This window comes from Carcharhinus amblyrhynchos, chromosome 3, assembly GCF_965287045.1.
Source record: "Carcharhinus amblyrhynchos chromosome 3, sCarAmb.v2.hapA, whole genome shotgun sequence".
Lineage (NCBI taxonomy): Eukaryota > Metazoa > Chordata > Chondrichthyes > Carcharhiniformes > Carcharhinidae > Carcharhinus > Carcharhinus amblyrhynchos.
The window spans coordinates 78,039,335-78,061,272 of record NC_137326.1 but is presented as its reverse complement, the minus strand read 5'-3'; the positions used below and the strand labels follow the sequence as shown (position 1 = coordinate 78,061,272).

Sequence of the window (21,938 nt, the reverse complement as noted above, 5' to 3'; positions counted from 1 at the left end):
CTTTTTCTTCGAGGGTTGTTACTTGTGGAATTCTCTCCCCCAGCGAGTAGTGGAGGCTGGTAATTGAATATATTCAAGGCTGAGATTTTGAATTGAAAAGAGGGTCAAGGATTATGAGGAACTGGCAGGAAGGTGGCTTTAAGGCCACAGTCAGATCAGTCATAATCTTATTGAATGGTGGAGCAGGCTCAAAGGGTCGAATGGCCTATTCCTGCTCCTAATTCTTATGTCCTTAATCAAGGCACAGGCAAGTCGATCTCCAATGGAAGCTGGAATATAAGAAAAAGGAACAGCAGTAGTCCACTGGACCCTGTCAACCCTGTTCCACTATGTAATAAGATTATGACTAAACTTATAAACAACTCCAGTTTCCTGCCCAATCCCCATAAGATTTTAGTTCTAAAAATCTATTAATTTCATTGTGGATTCTATGCATTGATTATCAGCGACTCTCTTGGGCAATGTTCCCTCAAAACTGCTTGGCTGCACAGTAACCTAAAAGTTCCCAATTGGCCATTTAAATTACCACAGGTTCATGGTAGCACAAATAATGTTTAAAGGGGCCAAACAGATAGACTGCACACGTATTCCTAAAATAAAATGAGAGGGTACTCTGCACGCAGGGGTGGTGAGGGAGAATTCACAACCCTTTGAGTGAAGAAATTTCCCCTCATCTCAGTCCTATTGGATGAACCATTATCCTGGGAGTATATACTCCCAGTTCTAAAGCCTCCAGGCGGAAGTTAATATCCAATCTATTAAGTTTTCCAACAGTTTTATACATTTCAATAAGATCACTTCTTACTTTTCAAAGTTCAAGAATATAGTCTCAAATTACTTTACTTTTGGGGTGGCACTGTAATTAGCACTGCTGCCTTATAGCACGAGGGACCCGAGTTCAATTCTGGCCTGGGGTAACTGTCTGTGTGGAGATCGCACATTCGCCCCCTGTCTGCGTGGGTTTCCTCAGGCTGCTCCAGCTTCCTCCCACAAAGATGTGCAGGTTAGGTGGATTAACCAAAGTAAATGTTGTGGAGATAGGGAGGGTGGGGAATAGGCTATGGGCCTGAGTAAGATGCTCTTTCGGAGAGTCGGTGCAGATTCAATGGGCCTAATGGCCTCCTTCAGCATTATAGGGATTCTATGATATACGTATTTTATATCTGTCTTCACAGAAGAAACCACAAAGCCGTCCAAGAATAATAAGAAATCAAGAGACAAAAGGGAGGGAGGAAATTAAAATAATCACAATCATTAGAGAAAAAGTACTGGTCAAATGGCTGGCAAATAACCTGGATCTGATGGCCTGCATCCAAGGGTGCTAAAGGAAGTGGCTGCAGAAATAATGGAAGCACTGATTGTAATCTTCCAAAATTCCTGGGATTCTGCAAAGATTCCAGTGAATTGGAAAACATCAAACCTAAGACCACTATTCAAGAAAGGAGGGAGATAGAAAGCAGGAACTTAGCAACCAATGCATGCAAGTTTAGCTTTCCGAGATTCAGTGAAGACCATAGCTTAGGTAAAGTTATATAAATTTTCTTAGAATCAGTAGAAATCAACAGAGATTTAAACCAAACTTGGAAAGAGTTGCCTGACGGGTTTCTTTTATTCATTCAGTAGGCCAGACCAAGTAAGGATGGCAGATTTCTTTCCCTAAAGGACATTAGTGAACCAAGATGGGCTTTTACAACAATGAACAATGGTTTCGTGGTCATTAGTAGATTCTTAATTCCAGATTTTTATTGAATTTAAATTTCATCATCCACCCTGGTGGGATTCAAACCCTTGTCCCCAGAGCATTACCCTGGATCCAGTGACAATACCACAATGCCACCTGCACATTTTAGCAAACACTGTTGAATCCATACCTGTTATAAACCTGCTCTTGTGCAGGATCCCAGTCAGAGAACCGCACGTAACTGGAAGCTCATTGGAGGAGAAATCAGCCATTTCAATTTCTTCAGCTTCTGCACCTTATTACAAAAGCAGTTCCAAAATTAATTATTACTGCACAGATTGTGAAGGGAAGGAGTGCTTGTCGTGCATGAGGGCAGTGGTGGTACATGTGTAGGGAGGGGTAGTATGTGTTCGGTGGGGGAGTGGAGGGTAAGTCGGGCAGCATACCTGCATTATGAGTTTGTGCACACATGCAAACTGTGCATGTATAGTGCATATAATATTTGTTCTTGCCTACCTTGCTTTAGGATTGTACCAGATCAAATGCTTTTGCATCCTGATGTCAGAATGCCCTGGTTACCTTATCTGCCTCCATGTTCATGTGTATTATAGCCAAAATTGCTAACAATACAAAGTGGGAAAGCAAATTGTTAGGAGGATACAAATAGTCAAAGGGATATAAATAGATTAAGTGAGCAAACAATTGGCAGTTGGAATATAATGTGGAAAAATTTGAGTTTGTCCACTTTGGAAAGAAGAATAGGAAAACAAAATATTACTTAAATAGAAAGAAACTACAGAATGCTGGGTGTTCTTGCACATAAGTTACAAAAAAAAGCATGCAAGCAATTAGGAAGGCAAATTTAATGGTCTTGATCGCAAGGAGGATGAGCATAAAAGTAACAAGTCTTTCAAACAGGGAACTATTGAGACTGTATGCAATGTGTACAATTTTGGTCTCCATATTTAGGGAGGAATATATTTGCATTGCAGGCAGTTCAGAGAAAGGTCACCAGGTTTGGTTTTGGGAGAAGAAGGGATTATTCAATAAATAAATGTTGAGAAGGCCTACACTGGATGGAGTTTAGAAGAATAGAGAGGTGATCTTATTGAAACATAAAAGGTTCTGGGGGGAGTGTGACATAGTAGATTCTAAAAAGATGTCTCCCCTTGGGGGGGGAATCTAGAACTTGGGGACAAAGTTTCAGAGTAAGTGGATTTCCATTTAAAATGGAGAGGAGGAGGAATTATTTTTCTCAGGGGACCCTAAAATCTTGGAAATCTCTACTCAAGGGAAGCTGAGTCGTTGAATATATTCAAGGCTGAGAGAGAAATGTTTGGGAACTATAGGAGAGTCAAGAGTTATGGGGCACAGGCTGGAAAGATGCGTTTAGGCCTGGACTTGATCAGTCATGATGTTATTGAATGGGGGAGCAGAATTGAGGGGCCAAATGGCCTACTCATGGTCTATGTCTATGAAACAGAATAAATCAAATTGAAACCTTTTCTGTGTTCATCTGGAGATCCATCTTTACACTGGATATCAGATTTCTTTGTCAATTCAATATGCACCTGGAATAGCAACACATTCCATTTTACATTGCATGTCTTCTTAAACAGCACCTCCATGGTTGAGCCTCACTCAATCATCATACCCTTGTCCCCAGAGCATTATTTATGATCTGCTGTTTTGTATCTAAAGCAGGTCCCAACTCAACTCTCACTTATGGGTTTCTTGGGTATTTACTGGGGAAGTAGAGCAAAGGTGGTTTTTCCATTACCACCCTGGTGGTTTCTAACTTTCTCCTAATTAGACAGTAACCAAGAACTTAAGAGCCCCACTTACATAAACAATGCAGTAGGGACAATGGGGCCCATCCATTCATTAGTTGCAAATGTTCTCATTGGATATCAATCCAGCATTTGGCATCAGTGCTCTAGTCTCTACCCGTAAGGATTGTCTGTACTGGGTCAGAAACCAACCCTTCTGAATCAGTAGTTGGAACACTATCTCTGTTTGGATGTGAGTATCTCATTGAGATGTCAATCCAGTTTCTATATTCCACATTGTAGTCTGAATATGCCCAGGCTATCTGGAGTGTGCCCAAATCTATTGCCTTCTGACTCAGGGTGAAAATGTTATCATTGCGCCAAAGATGCACTCCTAATATTCATGATAATTTATCCCAAACTGAAATCTAAACGTCACTCAGCTTTCATCAGATGACTGGGGCCAACCGTGTCACAGAGTTTCTGAGCTCCAGAAAAAAAGCTTGGGAAGATAGGTGATTTAAGTCTCCAAAGTGTTGAGATATATAAGCCAGGTAAGCTGAATCGTGAACCTTCCTAGTTGGCTGATATCAACCAATACAGCGATTGGGGCACCACCTTTAGTTTCAATGCACTGCATTAGTCAGGTTCCAGTTTCTCAACTGCACAGTGGACAACAGGCAAGGACAGGACCAGGCTCAGTTTCTGCCACCTCCCACAGTTGACATTCTTTAGATGTGCTCCTGAGGAATGATAACTTGTTTGAGGGAGCCATGAGTCAGGGAAATGCCAGTGAAGCATAGAGCAATGAAGGGGACACTGGGTGTCTGGAAAGGAAACAACGTACGACAGTTTACATTCACCTCTATCATTGCTGGTGTAGTGTAACGAGGCAAGGCATGAACTCAGGTCAGTGGACTGAGTTATAGAGCAAGGAAAAAGATTTTAACTTCACAGGCCCAACCTCCAACTGCTGGAATAAGCCCAGACAATCTGAATGAGTCCCCAGTCTGGCTCCTGTTTGGATCAGCAGGTCACATGACCCTTTCAGAGAAATACCCTTTAAAGGGTTACTACACCACAGCCTGCCTCACCACTAACTTCTACCATCAATATTAATGACACGTTCATTCACCAGCTCATTGGAACGTCTGCTGCCAAAATCCTACTCACACCAAATGGCAGAGGGGTTGAGGATGAGAAATTTACCATGATGAGAGGCTATTTGGCCACCTAGTGGTAAGTTTATGATCATTTGTCTATCATCATGTCCATCAAGCCCTGCAATGTCTCTGCATTGTCATACTGTTTTTCAACATCAAGTCTTGGGATGAGGTACACTTTCACCAGTTAAATCTAGGGAAGAATACCTCCCTTCTCAGTATCTGTCTGCTACCTTGCCGCTGACTCTATCCTAAGCTCCATCCTGCATCATCTCAGACTGTCAGTGTCCTTTGCCTGTTTGGTGTTTAGTTCCAAGCTGAAGTTCTGACCCTCTGTCGTTTGCATTATAAGGGCAACCTATCTCCTCCTCTACCATTACCTGAATCACCAGGAGCTTCTACCATCAATACTAATGCCAATTCCAGACCAGACTATTGGAAAGCATTGCTGGCTTTTGTAGCGATTCCCTTACCTTGGTGTCTGATTCAGATTCCCTTTTACAGAGTGAAGATTCATCACTGGTGTTGTTCACAATTATTATTTTATTTTCCTGTAAGGAAAAAAAATGGAAAACTGTTAAAGCATTAGAAACATTACAAACTCTGGCACAACCTGTACATCATCACTGACTCCCCGTCGTAACCCATACACCAACACCACTGCACACTCAATCATCACCAACATCACCAAACCCTGCATTATAACCTGTACACCAGCATCACTACACCCTCCATCATAACCTGTACACCAACATCGCTACACATTCCATCATAACCTGTACACCAATATTGCTACACAATCTATTAATACCTGTACACCAATATCACTGCACATTCCATCATGACCTGTACACCAACAGCACTACACACGTCATCATAATCTGTACACCAGCAGCACTGCACACTCCATCATAACCTATACACCAATATCACTGCACACTCCATCATCCTTATATAGAACCCAGCCGTCAGCTGCTTCATGCAGAGCTCAGAGATCAAAATACTTTTTGCCTTTCAGATCACAGAATCAATGAAGCCCTACATTGCCGAAACAGGCAGAATTCAGTATTACATGCCTGTCTCCAGTAATTTAGAATATTTTGATCTTAGGAAATTTATACGTTCCATGGGCAGGATTTTAATCTCACTCCCTTCATGGTGGATTCTGAGGCAGGATAGAGGGGGTGCTGAGGGAGGAACCCACATACCCAAACTAAGACACAATTACAAGATTGAGTCGTGGTTAAGGCCTCAGTTGGGAATTTTGCCATTTCATCCCTTTAGGCCCTTCAACGGTCAGTTAATGGATCATCCATAGTCATTTGGGATCATCCAAGGATATCTAGTCTCGAAACATCAGCTACATTCTCTCTCCTAGGATGCTATCAGACCTGTTGAGATTTTTCAGCCATCTCTGTTTTTGTTTCAGATCTAGCACCTGCTGTAAAGGGTAGCAAGAATAATCCAGGTAATTACAAACCGGTGAGCCTTACATCAGTGGTAGAGAAATTATTGGAGAGGATTCTTCGAGACAGGGTTTACTCCATTTATTTCCCACTTGGAAGTAAGTGGACGTATTAGCGAGAAGCAACATGGTTTTGTGAAGGGGAGATCATGTCTCACTAACTTGATCGAGTTTTTTGAGGAAGTGACGAAGATGATTGATGAGGATAGGGCAGTGGATGTTGTCTACACGGACATCAGTAAGGCCTTTGACAAGGTCCCTCATAGCGACTGGTGCAGAAGGTGAAGTCACATAGGATCAGAGGTGAGCTAGCAAGGTGGATACAGAACTGGCTCAGTCATAGAAGAGAGAGGGTAGCAGTGGAAGGGTGCATTTTTGAATGGAGGGCTGTGACAAGTGGCATTCCTCAGGGATCAGAGCTGGGACCTTTGCTGTTTGTAATATATATATAAATGATTTGGAGAGAAATGTAACTGGTTTGATTAGCAAGTTTGTGGATGACACAAAGGTTGGTGGATTTGGGGATAGCGATGAAGACCATCAGAGGGTACAGCAGGATGTAGATCAGTTGGAGGCTTGAGCAGAGAGATGGCAGATGGAGTTTAATTTGGACAAATGTGAGGTAATGCATTTTGGAAGGTCTAATACAGATAGGAAATATACAGTAAATGGCAGAACCCTTAAGAATATTGATAGGCAGAAGGATCTGGGTATACAGGTACGCAGGTCACTGAAAGTGGCAACGCAGGTGGAGAAGGTAGTCAAGAAGGCATATGGCATTTTACCTTCATCGGCTGGGATATTGAGATTAAAAATTGGCAAGTCATGTTGCAGCTTTATAGAACCTTAGTTGGGCCACACTTGGAATATAGTTCAATTCTGGTCACCACACTACCAAAAAGATGTGGAGGCTTTGGAGAGGGTACAGAAAAGATTTACCAGGATGTTGCCTGGTATGGAGGGCATTAGCTATGAGGAGAGGTTGGAGAAACTTGGTTTGTTCTTACTGGAACGGCAGAGGTTGAGGGACGACCTGATAGAAAACTACAAGATTTTGAGGGGCATGGATAGAGTGGATAGTCAGAAGCTTTTTCCCAGAGTGGAAGAGTCAATTACCAGGGGGCAAAGGGCTAAGGTGCGAGGGGCAAGGTTTAAAGGAGATGTACAAGGCAAGTTTTTTCTTTACACAGAGGGTGGTGGGTACTGGAACTTGCTATCAGGGAGGTAGTGGAAGCAGATACGATTGTGAGTTTTAAGGGGCGTCTGGACAAATACATGAATAGGATGGGAATAGAGGGTTATGGTCCCTGGAAGGGTAGGGGGTTTTAATTCAGTTGGTCAGCATGGCTTGGAGGATTGAAGGGCCTGTTTTTGTGCTGTAATTTTCTTTGTTTGTTGTCATTTGCTTTAATTTAATGTGTGCCTTCATGGTTGGCATTTCTGCATCTCAGATCATACTATTCCCTATACCCCATTAAGATACTTATTTTTTCAGGTGTATGTGTTCTCCAATTCTTCCCATCATAATATATTGCCTCACATTTATCTATCTCCAAGTTAATTATTGTGAATTATGGTGTACAATGTCATCCTGCGCTGTCACAGTCCTCCTTAGTCTTAACTACACCTCAAATAAACAAACTTTGTCATTTGAAAATTTTAAAATGGTACTTCCAATTGCCAAGTCCAAATAACTTATTTAAATGGTGACAATAATGTCAGCACCAAACCTTGTGCCACCATTTGTCAATCTGAGTAATGATCTTTAACTCCCTATTTTTGATTTTTGAGACGATGCCCTCTATTTTGCTACTTGAACCTGGAGTTGAGAGCACAACTAGATCAGCCTTCACTATCACATAACACTATCGACGCATATATGGGAGAATGGGCCTCAGACTGGAAGACAACGCAGTAAGAGAGCACAGAATCCAGATTGACCCACCCTCCTCATCACCTACCAAACCTGTGGCAGAGTCTGTGGCTCCAGGATTGGACTATTCAGCCACCAGAGAACCAACCTCCCCAGAGTGGAAGCAAATCATCCTCGATCCTGAGGGATTGCCAAAGAGGAAGAAGAAGTGAATGTGTCGATAGTGTTTTGTAGCTTGGCCTCTGACTGTGCACGCGCACACACAGGCATCATTTTCATACTGCAGCTCGATAACAGAAATTGGGGTGGTCTTGGTTCTGGCCTGGAGACGTCGGAGGTTGATCAGTTTCCCACTTGTTCAGCGGAGAGCTTCAGGGTGATGGGGTGGAGCATTGCTGCGAGGAAAATGGAAAGAGTGTTGGTGCGATGATGCATCCCTATTTGACCACAGTTTGCACAAGTATTGGAGCTGTGGTTCCATTGGTGAGGATCATGGCTTGCATGTCATCATGGAACAGGTGGAGAATGGTGATAAATTTCTGAGGGTGGCCGAATTTGAGGAGGATGTTCCACAATCCCTCACGGTTGACAGGGTCAAAGGCTTTGCGAGGTTGGAAAAGGCCACGTCCAGAGGTTGATGCTGCTCCCTGCACTTTTTCTGCATTTGTTGCACGCTGACGGTCACGTTCATTGTGCCTCTTGATGGGCAGAAACCATACAGGGACTCAGGGAGGAGTCCTTCAGCTACTGAGAGGGGTGGTTGAGGAAGATCCTGGTGATGACCTTTCCCGTGGCAGAAAGTCACAGAGATCAGCCACAATCTTAATGAATGGTGGAGCAAGCTTGAAGGGCTGACTGGCCTACTCCTGCTCCAAGGTCCCATGTTCCTATAATTCAATGAGGTTAGTCACACCTTCTGTTTTGGAATTCATGCTGAGTGACTCATTATGCTTTCAGCTTTTATATGTTTCTCAATAGCATCTTTGCTTAAGGATCCCAATTTTTTTTCTTACTGGTGTAAAGTTGACTTGTTCCAACTCCTTTTCTATTTATAAGAACATTAACTGTACATTATTCACTTTCCTAATGATTTTAAAATAAACATGAGTACTTCTTGCCTAATTGTTTTGAATATGCATGGTTAGTTTGTGCAGCCTAGCTCTAATGCACAATTATTTGTGGAAACCAGCTCTAAAGCACAACAAATTGTGTGTACCAGCTTTAAGGGACAATTACTTATGTGTACAAGTTCTAATGCACAATGTACTTGTCAGCTTTGTCCCATGGTCTTCATCTGGCTGAGCAGGCTCAACTCGCATGGGGAAGGATATGCCACATGGTCTGGAACAGAAATGTACGATTTTCTTCTTCTTTCCTTCTCTAATGCCACTCTGCCTCATCATTAAGACATTGTGAGTCAAAATAAGACGTGGCTTGATGGACAAGTTATCATCATTTTGAACAATTGATAAAAAAATCCACCATTCATTCGTGTCACTGCTGCATGCTTCAAGGTGAGCTTCAAGTGTTTTCTTTGTCCTCTCCTGATACACTCACCATTTGAGAGTTGAGAAAACAGGACCTTTGAACATCCAGGTATAGTGTTCAGTCCATCAAAGTTGATTTTGTAGGAGATGATCTGAATGCTTGTGAAGGACCAGTATTTGCTCCATAGGTATCCCATTGAATCAGAAAGGTGTGACTGAGGCACTCCTGATGAAATTTCTCTAGCTCTGTTATATGGCATTGATACACAATCTAGGTCTGTCTGGAGTACAAGCATGTAGTGACAGCAACTGCTCTGTACACTAGGACTTTTGCTGACTTGCGGGGGTCTTTGGTATCAAACACTTGTTGGCATAATTTTGAGAAGGCGAAGCTGGTGCAGCTGCTCTAGTACTGGGTGTCCCAGTCAATGATGGTTTTTTGAGAGAGGTGACTACTTGGCATATTCCAGAGTCTCTCCTTCAATATATATAGGAGGTGGAAAATTTGGCAGATTAGGTGTGTGTTAATATGAGTTTCACTTTGCCAAGATGGTGATATCTATTTACAAGTGCACACCATACAACGTCTCAGTGGTTGTACCACAGTTGTGCCTTCAATATTTCAATTTTTATTTTGCAACCACTACACCACGTTGTGTCTGTGACATCAGCAACTCATCAGAAGATAGGCTGCTGAGCATATTGCCCCCTCTCTGTGCCTGCCACACACCACCTGCCACCGCTCATGTTATTGCATGTAGAACACATACCAGCAACACACATTTAAAATCTGCACTCAGATTACATGCATTGCAGATCCTGACACACAAACCAAAGTGTTGCCCATTTCCTGTCCCTCTTCTTATTAAAGCCCATCCAATAGGTTTACATAGAACATAGAACATTACAGCGCGGTACCGGCCCTTCAGCCCTCGATGTTGTGCCGACCTATGAAACCAATCTAAAGCCCATCTAACCTACACTATTCTAATATCATCTATATGTTTATCCAATGACCATTTAAATGCCCTTAATGTTGACGAGTCCACTACTGTTGCAGGTAGAGCATTCCATGCCCTTACGACTCTGAGTAAAAAACACAACTCTGACATCTATCCTATATCTATTACCTCTAAATTTAAAGCTCTGCCCCCTCGTGCTAGGCATCTCCATCCGAGGAAAAAGGCTCTGACTGTCCACCCTGTCTAATCCTCTGATCATCTGATGTGCCTCTATTAAGTCACCTCTTAATCTTCTCTCTAACGAAAACAGCCTCAAGTCCCTTAGCTTTTCCTCATAAGACCTTCAACCATACCAGGCAACATCCTGGTAAATCTCCTCTGCACCCTTTCCAATGCTTCCACATCCTTCCTATAATGCAGTGACCAGAACTGTACACAATACTCCAAGTGTGACTGCACCAGAGTTTTGTACAGCTGCAACATGACATCTTGGTTCTGAAACTCAATCCCTCTACCAATAAAAGCTAACACACCGTACGCCTTCTTAACAACCCTATCAACCTGGGTGCCAACTTTCAGAGCTCTACGCACATGGACACCGAGATCTCTCTGCTCATCCACACTAACAAGCATCTTACCATTAGCCCAGTACTCTGTATTCCTGTCACTCCTTCCAAGGTGAATCATCTCACACTTTTCCACATTAAACTCCATTTGCCACCTCTCAGCCCAGCTCTGCAGATTATCTATGTCGCTCTGTAACCTGCAACATCTTCCGCACTGTCCACAACTCCACCGACTTTAGTGTCATCCACAGATTTACTAACTCATCCTTCTGCACCCTCATCCAGGTCATTTATAAAAATGACAAATAGCAGTGGCCCCAAAACAGATCCTTGCGGTACACCACTAATAACTGAACTCCAGGATGAACATTTCCCATCAACACCACCCTCTGTCTTCTCTCAGCTAGCCAATTTCTGATCCAAACCGCTAAATCACTCTCATTCCCATGCCTCCGTATCTTCTGCAATAGCTTACCTTGGGGAACCTTTTCAAATGCTTTACTGAAATCCATACACACCACATCAACAACTTTACCCTCATCCACCTCTTTGGTCACCTTTTCAAAGAACTCAATAAGGTTTGTGAGGCACAACCTACCCTTCACATGTTGACTATCCCTAATCAAATTATTCCTTTCTAGATGATTATAAATCCTATTCTTATAATCCCTTCCAAAACTTTGCCCACAACAGAAGTAAGACTCACTGGCCTATAATTACCAGGGTTGTCTCTACTCGCCTTCTTGAACAAGGGGACAACATTTGCTATCCTCCAGTCTTCTGGCACTATTCCTGTAGACAATGACAACATAAAGATCAAAGCCAAAGGCTCTGCAAACTCCTCCCTAGCTTCCCAGAGAATCCTTGGATAAATCCCATCCAGCCTGGGGATTTATCTATTTTCACACTGTCCAGAATTGCTAACACCTCCTCCTTATGAATGTCAATCCCATCTAGTCTATTAGCCTGTATCTCAGTATTCTCCTCGACAACATTGCCTTTTTCCTGTGTGAATACTGACGAAAAATATTCATTTAGCGCCTCTCCTATCTCTTCGAACTCCATGCACAACTTTCCAATGCTGTCCTTGACTGGCCCTAATCTTATCCTAGACATTCTTTTATTACTGACATACTATAGAAAGCTTTAGGGTTTTCCTTGATCCTACCTGCCAAAGACTTCTCACCTTCCCTCCTGACTCTTCTTAGCTCTCTCTTTAGGTCCTTCCTGGCTAACTTGTAACTCTTGAGCGCCCTAACTCAGCCTTCATGACTCATATTTACATAAGCCTCCTTCTTCCTCTTCACAAGAGATTCAACTTTTTTAAAAAACCACGGTTCCCTCGTTCAACCACTTCCTCCCTGCCTGACACGTACATACTTTTCAAGGACACGTAGTAGCTGTTCCTTGAACATGAACCACATTTTAATTGTGCCCATCCCCTGCAGTTTCCTTCCAAATCCTATGCATCCTAAATCTCGCCTTTTCGCATCATAATTCCCTTTCCCCTAGCTATAACTCTTGCCCTGCGATATACACCTATCCCTGTTTGTTTGACTGTGTAGCTACAACCTCCTTTGATTCCAAGTAAATACCAAATTTGGGGATTTCTTACCTCAGCACTTTCTGCTATAACTTTCCCCTTCTTACTTGGACTTTCATACACCAAATATTTCCACTGCAAGTGAAAGAAAATGGTCAATAGAAAGAGACATTTCCGATGATAATTTAAAACACATTTCTACCTGAATATTCATATTCAGGAAAAGGAGCAGCAATAAAATGGGACAGAAAAGTTGCACTGTGAATATTTACTGTGTTAAGACCTAGAGTGCAGAATGTAGTGTTACAGTCATAACTAGGGTGCAGAGAAAGATCAACTTAATGCAAGGTAAGTCCATTCAAAAGTCTGACAGCAGCAGGGAAGAAGCTGTGCTTGAGTCGGTTGGTACGTGACTTCAGACTTCTGTATCTTTTTCCCGACAGAAGAAAGTGGAAGAGAGAATGTCCGGAGTGCATAGGGTCCTTAGTTATGCCGGCTACTTCATCAAGGCAGCAGGAAGTATATATAGAGTCAATGGATGGGGGTTGGTTTGCGTAATGGAATGGGCTACATTCATGGCTTTTTGTAGTTCTTTGCGGTCTTGGGCAGAGCAGGAGCCATACCAAGCTGTGATGACAACCAGAAAGAATGCTTTCTATGGTGCATCTGTAAAGGTTGGTGAGAGTTCTAGCTGTCATGCCAAATTTCCTTAGTCTTCTATGAAAGTAGAGGTGTTGGTGGGCTTTCTTAACTATTGTGTTGGCATGGGGGGATCAGGACAGATTGTTGGTGATCTGGACACCTAAAAACATGAAACTCCTGACCCTTTCCACTTCATCTCCATTGATGTAGATAGGGACATGTTCTCCTTTACACTTCCTGAAGTCGATGACAATCTCCTCCGTTTTGTTGACATTGAGGAAGAGATTATTGTTGTCGCACCAGTTCACCAGATTCTCTATCTCATTCCTGTACTCTATCCCATATTGTTTGAGATTCAACCCACTATGGTGGTGTCATCAGCAAACTTGAAAATCAAATTGGAGGGGAATTTGGCCACACAGTCATAGGTGTACAAGGATTATAGTAGTAGGTGTTGAGGATGATCATGGAGGAAGTGTTATTGCTTATCCTTACTGATGGTGGTCTATGAGTTAAGAAGTTCAAGATCCAGTTGCAGAGGGAAGTGTCGAGATCCAGGCCATGGTGTTTGGAGATGAGTTTTGTGGGAATAATGGTGTTGAAGGCTGAGCTGTAATCAATAAATAGGAGTCTGACATAGGTGTCTTTGTTATCTAGGTGTTCCAGGGTTGAGTGCAGGGCCAAGGAGATGGCGTCTGCTGTGGACATGTTACAGCAGTAGGCAAACTGTAATGGATCCAGGTAGTCTGGAGGCTGGAATTGATTTGTGCCATGATTCGAAATACTTCATAATGATGGATGTCAGAGCCATCGGCCGATAGTCGCTAAGGCACGCTGCTTGGCTTTTCTTAGGTACAGGGATGATGGTCACCTTGAAGCAGATAGTGACCTCAGATTATTGTAAAGAGAGGTTGAAGATATCTACGAAGGGTGATGATGAACAGTATACTGGCCTCGGCAAGATTATTACAATTGGCCTGCAGCTTTCCTGTCACTGTTGAGAAGCTGCAGCGGACAGGACTGGGACTGCAAACAGTCCCCAGAGTATTAGTGTTCTGGTGTCCTTGTCTGAGGAAGGATGGTCTTGCTATAGAGGAAGTGCACCGAATGTTTATCAGGCTGATTCCTGGGATAGCAGGTCTGTCATATGAAGGGACCCTAAGTCGGTTATTCACTAACGTTTAGAAGAGTGAGAGGGGAAGTCATAGAAATTTATAAAATTATAACAGGGTTAGACAGGGTAGATTCAGAAAGAATGTTTCCAATGGGGGGGAAGTCCAGAACTAGGGGTCATAGTTTGAGGATAAGTGGTAAACCTTTTAGAACTGAGGTGGGGAGAAATTTCTTCACCCAGAGGGTGGTAAATGTGTTGAATTCACTACCACAGAAAGTTGCTGAGGCCAAAACATCTGATTTCAAGAAAAAATTCGATAAAGTTCTTGGGGCTAATGGGATCAAGAGATATGTGGAAATGGAGGAATAGGATATTGAATTCAATGATCAGCCATGATCAAAATGAATGGTGGAGCAGGCTCGAAGGGCTGAATGGTCTACTCCTGTTTCCAGTGTCTGTGTTTGAGCCTATTAGCAAAAATGGTCAATAATCCCGAATCCGAGGAGATGTGCCTGCAACATACATTTAAAATCTACATTCTGCAGTTCCTGGCACATCAGCAAAAGTGTCGTCCACTTCCTGCCTCAGGATCACGAACTACACTTTAAAGTCCATGCAATAGGTTTGTTTGGCTCCTTTATATTCTGTGTAGCTACAACCTCCTTTGCCTCCAAAGTAAATACCAAATTCAGGGATTTCTTACCAAAGTACCTTCTGCTTTAACTTTCTCCTTCTTGTTTGGACTTTCACAAACCAAATATTTCCACTGCAAGTGAAAGAAAATGGGTCAATAGAAAGAGACATTTCCAATTGTAATTATAAACACATTTCAATCTGTCTATTTATATTCAGGAAGAGGGGTGGCAGTAAAATGGGACCGAAAAGTTACGCTGTGACCATTTTTAACACCTAGATCAGGCACAGTACAGGTTAGATAAAGAATAAAGCTCCTTCTATAATCTTCCACCAAACACTCTTCAGGTCAGGTCAGATATGGATTAACCCCTCCCATAAACAGAACAATTTTAAGCAGAGATAGAACAACAGTGGGAAATATTTGAAGCTGTGATCACTACAGTTTAGGAGAGAAATAACCTACTAAAAAGCGAGAACAAACTAAGTAGGAATGCAAGACCATAAAGAGATGAGGATAAAATTGATACCCAAGAAGGGGGTTCACAATAAGTTCATTTGAACGCAACAAAATAGAGGATGTATCTGTCTTGACCTGTCCTCACCTTGATGATTGGCCGCACTATGAACAATTTTTCTCCGCTGATTCCTACTCTCTGCTGCCCTCACTGCCAGTCCCATAGAAAGGCTCATTCATGGTCTAATATGATCCATCCACGTCATTGTGGGTCTTCCATATGCATGTTTTCCAGGTATTTTGTCTGATACACCCTTCTGTTCAGTCCGCATGTCCAAAATGTACCTCCCTGAATATCTCTGCCTCAAATTGGTTCCCCTTAACAGCAACTTTCTCAAGCACCCTTTTTTTGTCTGTTTGGCAATCCACAAGATACATCATATTCACCCATATCCTTACATTTCAAATGGTCTTATTCGTCTCTCTCCTAACTATTTCTGCTGGCATATTGAGCAAATATGTGGACAGGTATATCCTGTCTAACACCCTTTTTAACTCATGGATGAATAATTATTCTTGCCGTTATGGCACTTAGACTTTCTGGGAGAATTCCGCTCATTGAGTCATAGAGTTTTACAGCACGGAAAGAGACCCTTCAACCCATCATGTCCATGCTGGCCATCAGGCACCTATTGCACTACGTGAGATTTTCCTCACATCTCCTGTAAACCTCCAGCCCCTTAATTTAAATCTATGCCCCCTTGTAATGACCCCTCTGCTGAGGGAAAAAATTCCTTCCTATCCATTACATCTATGCCCTTCATAATCTTATACACCTCAGTCTTTCCTGCTCCAAGGAAAACAATACCCGTCTATCCAATCTCTCTTGATAGCGGAAACACTCCAGCCCAGGTAACATCCTGATGAATCTCCACTTATTGAGCAGGCAATGTTTAGGGCCTTCCTCATTCTACGGAGGTGAGCAGTGCGTTCCTGAAGAGGACTGCTCAGTCGCCCAGGTAGACACCGAGTTTCACTGCTGCTTTAGTCAGCAGAAAACGACCATTAGACCTGAGCCGCCTGAGTGCAGGTCTGTGACTACAGCTCCCAGTGTATCCACACCTAATGCTTCGTCGCTCACCCATCACCACAGGACTTCAAGGGTTGAACAGGACACTGGTGATGATGATGATGATGATGGTGTCGAGACTAGCGCTTGATTTGGATTATAGTGAGGGAGAGTTGCGCAGTGTCAGCCTCTCTCTCTTCCCAATTCCCATCTAGATCCAGTGGCAAGACAAGAGTCAAGACGGCTGGAGGTGGGACTAGGCGCAGTGGATGACCAGGACGTAGTCTGTGTCTTGTCCTGCTCTCTGTGTTCCATGACACTGGCAGAGACCGCCTTTTTGACCGCTGGACCTTCCATTGGTCTTGTCCGCTCAATCCGCTGGAGTCTGTCTTCACGTGCTGAGATAGATGTCTCCCTATCTCACTGAGGGTTGAGACCGTTGGCTACCCTCACCCGGTTTAGCCGGCTTGTCAAAACTGTTGCCCGGGGTATGGCCACTGTCGCATGCAAACAGCTACGGGGAGCTACAGGTGAGAGCTGAGTGCCAAGTGGGGACAAAGAGTGGACAAACCACCCTGAAAGGACACAACATGTTCCCCCACCAGAGGTACTACCCCATACATGCCCAGAAGGAATTAGATGCATAGCAAAGCTCCAACTAGACCATAGACACAATCAGTGCAGTAAGCAAGGGATTAGATACAGAATACATCCTTGAACTTCTATCTTCCTCATTTCTTGTTCCTCCTTATTTCTCCCACACTTTCAGCATTATCAAGTTTATCCTGGTATGTGGGATACTTTGGCTGCAATGAGTGAGGTTCTGCACACACAACCAGCACTCACATATTGGAAAATGTAACACAGGATGTACCTCCAACAACTTGGATAATGGAAAGCCTTTGCATCGAATACTGAGTTTCCAATTCTTGCTTTTGTCTCGGCCACCCTTCACTTCAAACTGTCTTGGTGTATACCATTCATTTCCGGATCTTATACACGCTGTCTTGCTTCCTAAATAAACAGAGATCAGGTCAAACATATGAGGGAAAGAACAATGACACAACACAGTGCAGGATCATTGCATAACATAGGATACAGGGTAGAAGAGTAATAATATAAGCACAAAATTATTATACAATATGTAGTGGGAGGGGTGGGGGACATAGTGGTAATGTCATTTGATGAGTAATACTGAAACCCAGGTTGATGCCCTAGGGGTCAGAGATCAAAGCAGCTGGTGAAATTCAATTTTTTTTTAAATCTGTAAATGAAAATTGGTCTTAGTTTCATGGTACTATTGTTATCATCTAATCCAAAACCACCAAGAGTTACAGAATGCTGGTGGATTTTCCTAATTGTTTATTCATACAAAGGTTCCTCAAACAATCAACTCCTGGTTTACCTACAAAATAATGACCATAGTTGAACGCCTAATTAATTCACTGCAAGGTATTTTGGTTCCTCCAGAGGGTGTAAATAATGTTAGGTAAATGTAAGGGGAAGAAAAACTCCCGTATTTCCAACTGTTGGGCATTTCGTTTTTTTGGGGAAAATTGCCCCCACACTCTTTTAATGATGATGTGCTCATGCACAGTTTCAAAAAGATCAAAGTGAAATCACATGAAGGTGCACAAGTTGGAAAAGAGGGTAGGTTGTTATTAATTGGCCACTCATTTAGATCTTATTGTTAAGATAAGAGCACTGGTGAATGATTGTGGATTCGGGATCTACCAGGAGAGTGATGGGCAATACCAAAGAGCTGAAATAACCAAGGGGAAAGTGGTTAGAAAACACCCAAAAGATGAAGTAAATACCAAGTTCTAGTTTTCTCTTGTCCAATACTCCAATGACGTCACCACAAGAGACTGGCAGTTCATTGGAGTCAAAATCTTCATTTTGCACAGAAGGACGCTTTTTGGTTTCTGTAACGTTTGGTTTGCCATCTTCTTTTTCCATCAGGTGCTGTTTCATATTCCTTTTCCCTGAGCAGAAAGGATAATAACCAGAAATTTTAATCAAGACTAGTGGAATTACAGAAAATACCAGCACAGACACAGCCCAACAAATCTATGATAGTCTTTTCTCCACTTAATTCAATTAGTTTATTCCAATTCTCTCACTTTCAAATGAAGAAATGGAGGGCAGCTGAGACAGAGGCAAGAATCGAAAACTTGGTATTTGATGCAAAGGCTATCCACTGAAAAAAAACCTCTCCAGCCTGTCTTTAGCAGTGGAACTTTCTGACCTCTGATGACTTCCGAGTGACTCTACACTGTGCCGACACTGCTTTCTGTGATGATTAGGGCACATAGAGCCAGTTCTCCAAGTGCAGCCTAAGATCTGGTATACGTTCAGCATCAGCTCCTTGCTTTTCCAACTCAGATCAAGGATTATTTGGCAACTTTTGCTACAACCATTAATGACTCGTGAATCTATGCTCAAGGTGAAGGGAGATTCAGAGGTAGGAAGCATTGGAGATAGAGAATGATGCAAAACAATGAAAGGTAAAGAGACAGAGAAACAGAGGAAAACAGAGACAGAGCCATAGGGGGAAGAAATAGGGAAAATGAGCGTAAACCAAGTGGCCATGTGCTGACATGATGACTTCAGAGATAACGTGATGGAATTTTTGGGGATTTTCCCGGACTGCGGGCAGAGTACAAACAAGATGTAGCGGCTCAACTACTAAATAAAGTATTGTTTTGTTGAAAGACCCTGGTCACTAGTCTTGGGGACCCAACACTTGTATACAGTGTTAGGATTTGGCAGTGTGGCACCGCTTTGACTTGCTTATATTCAATGAAAACACTGCAGATAACTGGACCAGGTTTGGAAAGGAGTGGTGTATCTACTGTGGTATCAGATTATCAGAAATATCAAAAAAGGTACACTTACACTTTCCTAAATCTAGTGGGCCACAAGGCCATTGGGAAGTTTGAGTCGTTTGTGCTTCAAGTGCAGGAAGAGAAAGAGGACACCAAGATAATTCTAAAAAAGAGTGACAACATTTGCTTGCCAATGCAGAACATAATATTCGACAGGTAAGTTAATGGAAGAGGTCCTGAGCGATAGGATTTATGACCATTTGGAAAGATGCAGCCTAATGCGGGATAGTCAGCACGGATTTATGAAGGGTAAGTCTTACCTCACAAATCTAATTGAATTCTTTGAGGAAGTAACTAAGTGTGTTGATGAAGCTGGAGCAGTTGATGTTGTATACATGGATTTTAGTAAGGCGTTTGATAAGGTTCCCCATGGTAGGCTCAAGAAGAAAGTAAAGAGGTCTGGGATAAAGGGAAATTTGACCAATTGGATAAGTAACTGGATAAGTAACTCAGAGGGTGGTGGTGGATGGAAAGTTTTCAGACTGGAGACCAGGGATCAGTGCTGGGTCCTCTGCTATTTGTGAGTGTTATAGGAACATAAGAACATAAGAAATAAGAACATAAGAAATAGGAGCAGGAGTAGGCCATCTAGCCCTCCGAGCCTGCCCCGCCATTCAGTAAGATCATGGCTGATCTGTCGTGGCTCAGTTCCACATTCCCGCCCTCTCCCCATAACCCTTAATCCCCTCGCTTATCAAAAACCCATCAACCCGCGTCTTAAAAATATTTAGTGAGGCAGCCTCCACCACTTCAATGGGCAGAGAATTCCAGAGATTCACCACCCTTTGAGTGAAGAAGTTCCTCCTCAACTCCGTTCTAAACCACCCCCCCCCTTTATCTTGAGGCTGTGCCCCCTAGTCCTACTGTCCTTTCTGAGTGGGAAGAGTCTCTCCACCTCTACCCTATCCATCCCATTCATCGTCTTATACGTCGCAATGAGATCTCCCCTCATTCTTCTAAACTCTAACGAGTACAAGCCTAGTTTATTCAGCCTCTCCTCATAGCTCAACCCCCTCAACTCCGGTATCAGCCTAGTAAACCGCCTCTGCACTCCCTCCAAGGCCAAAATATCCTTGCGTAAATGCCGCGACCAAAACTGCACACAGTACTCCAGCTGCGGCCTCACCAGTGCCCTATACAGCTGCAGTAAGACCTCCCTACTTTTATATTCAATCCCCCTCGCTTTGAAGGCCAGCATCCCATTTGCCTTCCTGACCACCTGCTGCACCTGCAGGCTGGGTTTTTGCAACTCATGCACAAGGACCCCGAGGTCCCTCTGCACCGTCACCTGCTGCAGTTTTTCGCCACGTAAGTAATAGTCCTTCCTACCATTATTCCTACCAAAGTGGACCACCTCACACTTGCCAACATTAAATTCCATTTGCCAGTTCCTGGCCCATTCGCCCAGCCTATCTAGATCCTTCTGCAGACTCTCCATACCCTCCGTGCAATTTGCCGTTCCACCAATCTCGGTGTCATCAGCAAATTTCGACACCATACACTCGGTTCCCTCCTCCAGATCATCTATACAAATGGTAAATAGCTGAGGCCCCAGCACCGACCCCCGGGGCACTCCACTAGTCACCAACCGCCAATTCGAATAGCACCCATTAACCCCCACTCTCTGCCTCCTATTTGACAACCAATCCTCTATTCACGCTAACACCCTACCCCCAACTCCATGCCCCCTTACCTTCTGCAATAACCTCTTGTGAGGTACCTTGTCAAACGCCTTCTGAAAATCAAGAAAGACCACATCCACCAGCTCTCCTCTATCCACCGACCTAGACACATCCAAGGCCAATAAATTTGTCAGACACGACTTCCCCTTAACGAAACCGTGCTGTGTCTGCTCTATCAAGCAATTCCCCTCAAGATGCCTCGCTATTTCCTCCTTGATGATGGATTCTAACATTTTACCTACAACAGACATTAAACTAACCGGCCTATAATTCCCCGCCTTTTGCCTGCCACCCTTCTTAAACAACAGCGTAACATTAGCCGTTTTCCAATCTTCCGGCACTTCCCCGGAATCCAGCGACGTTTGGAAAATAACCACCAAGGCATCCACTATCACCTCCGCCATTTCTTTCAGAACCCTCGGATGCATTCCATCCGGTCCTGGGGACTTGTCCACAATCAGTCCCTCCAGTCTGTCGAGCACCGCCTCTCTAGTAACAATAATGTCACTGAGACCCTCCAGTCCTACCACCTTTCCATCGCTAACACCCGGCAAATTATTCACGTCCTCCTCCGTGAAGACCGAAACAAAAAAGTTATTCAAGACCTCAGCCATTTCCCCATCCCCTACCACTAAGTCCCCCCTCTCATCCTCTAAGGGTCCAACGTTCACCCTAGCCAGCCTCTTCCTTTTTATATATTTATAAAAACTCTTGCTATCCTTTTTTATATTAAGCGCTAGCCCAGCTCCATAGTTTCTCCTACCCTTCTTTATCAACTTCTTTGTCAATCTTTGTTGACATTTAAACCTCTCCAATCCTCTTCTTGCCCACTACTCTTAGCTACTCTAAACGCCTCCGCTTTCAATTTAACACTTCCCTTCACTTCCTTCGTTATCCACGGCTTATTACCGCTCCTCCTACTGTCCTTTTTAACCATCAGAATA

At 43.3% G+C, this 21,938-nt stretch overlaps 1 protein-coding gene across 2 annotated transcripts in view; it reads right to left on the bottom strand.

Annotated features, from left to right (window-relative positions):
- aire (autoimmune regulator) overlaps positions 1 to 21,938 on the bottom strand; it is a 120,227-nt gene that overhangs the window by 61,278 nt on the left and 37,011 nt on the right. For both annotated transcript variants that reach the window (XM_080185416.1, XM_080185415.1), the window contains exons 5-11: positions 18,242 to 18,409; positions 17,299 to 17,438; positions 14,969 to 15,031; positions 12,582 to 12,644; positions 5,087 to 5,164; positions 3,183 to 3,252; positions 1,872 to 1,976 (exon numbers count right to left, since the gene is read on the bottom strand). In XM_080185416.1, the coding sequence (XP_080041542.1) occupies positions 1,872 to 1,976; positions 3,183 to 3,252; positions 5,087 to 5,164; positions 12,582 to 12,644; positions 14,969 to 15,031; positions 17,299 to 17,438; positions 18,242 to 18,409 (687 nt within the window). The remainder of the gene's footprint in view (positions 1 to 1,871; positions 1,977 to 3,182; positions 3,253 to 5,086; positions 5,165 to 12,581; positions 12,645 to 14,968; positions 15,032 to 17,298; positions 17,439 to 18,241; positions 18,410 to 21,938) is intronic.